We start from the raw sequence: 6,549 nt of genomic DNA, 5'->3' as shown, positions 1-6,549 counted from the left end.
AAGTTAAAGCTATTTTAATGTCCGATTTTACTTGATTTTTTACAATTTTTCCATCGAAAAATCATATCGCTGTCCCGAAAGTTTAAATGATTAAGAATTAACGCAAAGTACAAGACTTTGTGGAAACTTATTCAACATAATAAATGAACATATGAAGGGATAGTAAATGTCATTTGTGTCTAAACAAGGGGACGAGAAGACGCAATGCTCAACAACTCCTTTTGCATGAAAATGGATGACAATCACTATAGTCATCATTTGTGAGATTCTATTTCTACATCATGAAACCCACTTCACACGACGGTGGAGGTGAATCTGAGGACGATCGTTCGGGAAGCGAGAAAAGGAGGATTAGATTTGATAACAACACTACAGGGTAAGAGTAGTTGCTGCCTCGTCGAGAATTTTCGGAGAATTTTAAATTCATAATTTATTTTTTTTGCGGGGGTACTCCAATTTTGGAGATATTGAAATTGGTTTTCATGTAAATAGTGAGATTATATTTTTTCATTTAGCATCATTTCTTTTACCAGGCTGATAGGAGTATGGCTGCGAACTCAGCAGCTCCGAAATGAGCAGCCAAGCCTTGATATATGTACGGAAACTAATTCACATGTATAGTATATGTATTGCATAGTTGTATATAAATGGTGATAGTGATAGTGTATTTTAGTATTAGCAATAGTGCAATTAGTTCACCAGTCAGATAGTAGCCAATATAACAGTATCGCTGCGCACTGAGCAGCCGAGCCTTGATATATGTACGGAAACTAATTCATATGTATAGTATATGTATTGCATAGTTGGATGGTGTGCTAGAGTTTTCACCTGTTTTACGTGAAGTGGCGTAATACTCCATGTAGATTATAGGACGTATATGTTTCCGCGACCGGTAACATAATTTCAGCAAAGTGAATTGTGAAATATGTTTTTCACTAGTGTTTTTCATATCACTAGGGTGAAACTCCAGTGAAGAAAACTTATATATAAGTACCAAATAATGGAGTTTTTTACCCGTTTTACGTGAAGTGGCGTAACTGTGAAAAAATCTGATATTCGCGGTGATATGCAATAGTCGTGAAATATATTTCCAACTTGGTGTTTTTCATATCACTAGGGTGAAACTCCATTTTATTATATTATAATCATACCATTAATACTTGATAACAACGCCACATTCTTTGGTGTTTTTGTCAACAAGCAAGTTCGAGTAAGTAAAATATTTTCTTTGCATTTTTCCCGCATTATTTTCGAGAAATTTAATATTTTCTTATTTTTAGTCTTTCTTTTTTACCAAACGGTTTTGAAATTGTTGATTTTCAAACCCGTGTTAGAATATATATGTACCACTGTTTAGCTATCGTTTGGAATTGGGTGGTTTATAATTGTAATATGTAACTGTAAATATAATTACATAATTTATAACTATAATGGTAATAGGTGGACAATTCAAAAAAGATTATACTTCTCTTCATCGAAATTCGGCAAGCTGTTTGTAGTTGGTTTTCTGTTGTAGGGCAGATGAGCACGATGCCCGTCCGAGAACAATGCCGAATCGGCCGGCGTTGGTGACGACTTCTGATCATAGCAGAAATGCTGGTAAAAGGATTAGGTTTGACGAGGAGGTTATAGCAGAACACGATCTGGAAAGGTAGTGGAATTTGGCGATTTATGGTATGAGAAATGTGTGAAATTATGGAGACAGGAAAAAAATGTGATATTCCAGTTTTTTAGTGCGAGGGTGATGAGCGACAGAGAGTTTGAGGTTTTTTTTGAAACGTAAATTTTTGGAAAAATTTATGAAAGTTGAAAAAAGTAAATTGTGGTATATTGTAAGTAATTATCGGATATAATAGATGAAAGGATTAATGGAGTTTCACCCGTGATGTGAAAAACACTAGTGAAAAACACATTTCACATTTCACTTCGCGAAAAGCGGGTGAAACTCCAATGTATGAAATTTTCGATAAATGGAGTTGTTTTTGAGAGACGTTATGAAGTTCTTATTTGTATTATAAACTATAAACTATAAACCTATTATGAATTTCATAATTGTGTATAGTTTTATGTAGGTTAAAATGGTTAGATTGTTGAAAAATGTAGTGTGCAAGAATCGATCCGGGGACCTTTCGCTTACCTCAGAGGTACTCGTATGACAATCGACGAGCCCGACACTCCGTTCGTACGCACCCCAATGAGCAGTGGAGAGTCCAGTGAGGATTCATCCTCGACTCTGGGCGAGGGCGGCCACAGAAGTCGCTTGCAACTAGGGGAGGTCTCGAGAGAAGCGCGAATGCAAAATCTGAGCAACGGAGTAGTAGTAGGGAAATTTTCGGCGAAGTTTAGTTGGTTTTTTCCCGGTAAATTTTGGGTATTTGTGTGCTATGAGATATCTGCATTGCATATGGCTTGGGAAAATTTGAGTGCTTATTATATGCATTGTTCTTGACAAGTTCTGTAGGTGATTTTTGCTCACATTACTTCGAGTGTTTTGAATACGAAAAGAACTTGGAGTTTTGTTTTGTGGTATGAGAAAATAAACTGCATTCCTCGTACCACTTTTCCTGTACTCTTTGCGACTCCATTTGGCATTTCTGGTGATTTTAAACTGCAGTATTGCTGGCTGATTTTAGTTATTATCTTGGAATTGGAATTGGAAATTTTGAAGTAAAATTCGCAAATTCTATATTCGAAGGTGTGTTGCGATGGGAAAGAATGCGGTTTTAAATGCGGTTAAATTCTTTTAGTAATTTTCACTCAATTTTATTTTTTTCAACATCATTTTTTTCTTACATCATTCACTTTGAGGTTAGGAGGTATATATCAGATTTTGTTGAAAGATCGCGAAAAAACGAAGAATAAATTGTGATTTTGGTTATCATTTTTGTTGCTGTTGTTGTCGGTTGAGGAAGGGAACTGAAAACACTACATTTGATGAAAATGAATCCTCATGAGTGAATATTCATAAATATTATGGCGAAGCGATTGTTTGATTTTGGAAGGATTAGGTAAAGAATTCACCCGATGAGGATGAAGGTATTCCAAACAATGCGGGGTTATTGACGATAGACTTCTCTGGTGCGACCACGGGTGGTGCAGCGGAGGAGGTGGAGAGGGCCCGCAAGGCTAGGGAGTTCCATGAGAAACGCCGGAGACATTATAATGAGATGCAGGTACTAAGAGGGCGGGGAGTTTTTTCTGAAAAAATTTTCTGTTTCCACTGAAAAAATGAAAAAATTTTGATAGAAAAATTGTAATTTTGGATAATTTTGGGTGGGAAACGGGATTAGGTGCGTTGTTGTGAGAAAGGAAACTTCTTTTTCGGGATGGTATGAAGGCAGTGTTGTAGGAATATATGTTGGCGTCAGTCAGCCGAGCTGAGGAGTTTCCTCGCTGATTGTAGAAGTTTATATGCGAATTTGGGTAGGAATAATAATTTCTCAAGATTTTCACAGAATTTTCATATTTTGACCAACACGTGCAGTTGACCATATGTATATTTTCTGCCGCATTTTCAATACGACTGTTTTAAGAGGGCTCAACCTTTTTACGTGAAGTGGCGTCGTAAAACTCGGTGAAAACTGGCGATAGTCGCGGTGATATGCAGTAGTCGTGAAATATGTTTTTCACTGGTGTTTTTTGCTTATCACTAGGGTGGTGAAACTCCACCGTGAAGTTGATAATTTTCATTAATTGGTTAAAGTGTGCGAAAAATGTTATTTTTACATTCTTCTGATTGAAAGTCGTCGGAAAAAATTCTTTCGTGTGAAGTTTTATTCGGAAGTGGTTTGTGGAAGGCTTTATATGGCATGACTTGGGTGAATTGTGGTATGGGAAAATTAATTTTTTGTTATTTCTCGTTCTACTATCAGATGGTTCGAGCACTCCGTGAACAAGGGCGGCTAGAGGCCTCTGAGGAGGATGAAGACGACGAGTTGGATAGTAATTCTGCTGGGAGGAATGGAAATCGTAAGGAGAATTGTCGACGATGAAATGATGGAGTATTGGTAGTTAAGTATAGTTTCAATTATTATGGATGTCGGAGTTGCATTAAAATGGGTATGGGAAAAGTTTTGTGGCGCGCGGTAGCCCGATTTTCCCAATTTTGGAAATATTCGATATGAAAATGTGGAGAATGCTGGTGATCTCGCAAGGTGGATGAAAAGTAGATCTGAAACTATATTTATCGCAGGGATAATGTTCACATTGCTATGAACATGTTCAAAAGGAAACCTTTCGAGACTATGATAGCGACAAGTTGTTCACTATCATTAATCCCGGAATAGAAAACGCACATTGTTCACATTTGCACAAACTATATTGTTACGCATCTGCTGGTGTGAGTTTCTGTCGTCGTTGATATTTGAATTTCCAAATTTGAGGATTGGATTTTCAGCTAACTTGCGTTGGTGGTATGAGGATCAGAGACATCTAGTCGTGTGCACTGAAAGAAGTTCTGAGGAATTATTTTGGTCGTTTTCTCGAATTTTTCAGAAATTTTTTTTCATCCGGAATTGTGTTTTATAGATTTTATTGTTATTGTGTATAACAATAACAAGCGGAAACTCATCGCATTGAAAGTGTATGGTTATTCATTTCACTCAGTTCTGTTGCCTTGATGATGTCGGTGCCTAGCCACCTATATGCAGCTAGTAGTTCTCCAGTGACGATGCCGAGTCGGCCGGCTCAGCCCAGCAGCTCTACCACGCCAACCCCAAATGATGTTAAACGGATGGCTGAGGAAGTATGGTGAAATTATTGGGAAGATGTTTGAGTTTTTGAAGTTTTTCGAAATTTTTCGCCAAATTTTTTTTCCTGGGAATATTGTTTCTACTATGTTCATACTGTTTGGATGGTTTGGTAGAAAACGCCAGAAAAGAAAAGAATTTCATTGAACTCGGTAAATTACAAAAAGTGTAGCAAAACGTGGAATCGAAATGATGATGGTATTGTTGGAATACCATGTTGTTGGCCACAAATCCTGCATCAGGAGTACATGCAATTTGAGCTACTATATTGGAGTTTCACCCGTTTAAGGTGAACTGGTATAAAACTCCGTGAAAAACGCGATATTCACACTACGCAGTAGCCGTGAAATATGCTTTTCACTAGTGTTTTTCATATCGCGGGTGAAACTCCATTGTATAATGGAGTTTCACATTTCACTTCGCGAAGAACGCATGTGAGCAGTGAATTTCGCGTAAAACGGGTGAAACCCCAATATTGTATATAACTGTTGAGCATGGAAAAACGAATCGATCTCAGTTAGGGAGGTTGTCCGGTGGTAACATTTTTATCCTGGCTAATACGATGTTACGCAAGGTCGCGGACGAAAGCCTGGGATTTTCAGTTGTGTGTTGTTGTATTGTTGAGATATATAACACGTACACTACTTAGTAGCTTAGCATATAGTCGTGGGGTAAAATTCTTGCAATTGCTGGTATGATGAAAAATCTCAATTGTCGTTTTTTTCCGTGCCTTGAAAGAGTTGTATTATCTCGTCAGGCTATGTTGACATCGGCTGATCGTGGAGTTGCTAGGGATCTCTCGGTGGAAGCAGCAAGTGAAGGGAAGCCGACGTCACTGGGCTTGTCACTATTCCGGAAACAAGGGTATGTCATTGGAAATCTACGGCGGGAGTGGTTTTAGATTTAACGATAAATTCGTCTGATATAGAAACGTATGGAAAGAATAATGAAGTTTCACCACCCTAGTGATATGAAAAAAACTAGTAAAAAATACATTTCACGACTACTGCATACCACCACGAATATCGCGTTTTTCACCGAGTTTTACGCCACTTCACATAAAACGGGTCGTGAAACTCAAATGAACACATATTTATAGATTTTTATTTCTGTAGGGAAAAAGGTCCGCTGATGAGGAAAATATTATTCGTTCATCACGATAGTCGTTTTGGAGTCGTTTCGAAGCATAGTTGTATCTGTCATAAAGCTCGCACTGGAGGTGTATATGTTCGCTCTCTTCAGTGGAGCTCAGGAGTCTCCAAAGCTACATTATAAAAATGCACGACTTCGGGTAGAAAGGTACGAAAACCAACGAAAATTTTCTAAATTTTTCCTTGAAATTTTGATAATTTCAACGTGGTTGAACATGTGCATATTTTCCCACTGGTGTTGTGTGCAGATCGACATATTCTTATTTCGTTGATGTTGTAGGTATTTATTAAAAGAGAGCAGTGCTTACTTCACGCAGTGGTTGGAGAGGTAATTCAAAATTTCGGAGGAAATTGTTTCGATTCCCGATTTCTAGCATTCATCGCTTACTAACAGTGGAGGCGCAACTTCAGTTGTTTCACTTTGAAGTTTCAGCCGTTTTTCGTGAAGTGGCGTAATAGTCTGTAAGAAACGCGACATTCGCGGTGATATGCAGTAGTCGTAAAATATGTTTTTCACTAGTGTTTTTCTTATCACTAGGGTGTTTCACACTGGAGTTTCAGCCCTTTTACGTGAAGTGGCGTAAAACTCTGTAAAAAACGCGACATTCGCGGTGATATGCAGTGGTCGTGAAATATATTTTTCACTAGTG

At 37.9% G+C, this 6,549-nt stretch overlaps 1 protein-coding gene across 1 annotated transcript in view; it reads left to right on the top strand.

The window, feature by feature from the left end:
* Positions 1–281: 281 nt before the first annotated feature.
* Pmar_PMAR011447 (conserved hypothetical protein) overlaps positions 282–6,549 on the top strand; it is a gene marked incomplete at both ends in the record, with an annotated part of 6,432 nt that continues 164 nt past the window's right edge. Inside the window, 8 exons of the mRNA XM_002770938.1 lie at positions 282–376; positions 1,517–1,651; positions 2,143–2,314; positions 3,009–3,173; positions 3,873–3,969; positions 4,650–4,744; positions 5,506–5,612; positions 6,180–6,227. Of these exons, the coding sequence (XP_002770984.1) occupies positions 282–376; positions 1,517–1,651; positions 2,143–2,314; positions 3,009–3,173; positions 3,873–3,969; positions 4,650–4,744; positions 5,506–5,612; positions 6,180–6,227 (914 nt within the window). The remainder of the gene's footprint in view (positions 377–1,516; positions 1,652–2,142; positions 2,315–3,008; positions 3,174–3,872; positions 3,970–4,649; positions 4,745–5,505; positions 5,613–6,179; positions 6,228–6,549) is intronic.

The sequence above is a fragment of the Perkinsus marinus genome (assembly GCF_000006405.1).
Source record: "Perkinsus marinus ATCC 50983 genomic scaffold scf_1104296964156, whole genome shotgun sequence".
Classification (NCBI taxonomy): Eukaryota; Perkinsozoa; order Perkinsida; family Perkinsidae; genus Perkinsus; species Perkinsus marinus.
The sequence above is the reverse complement of the archived record's forward strand: the minus strand, read 5'-3'. Positions and strand labels throughout refer to the sequence as shown.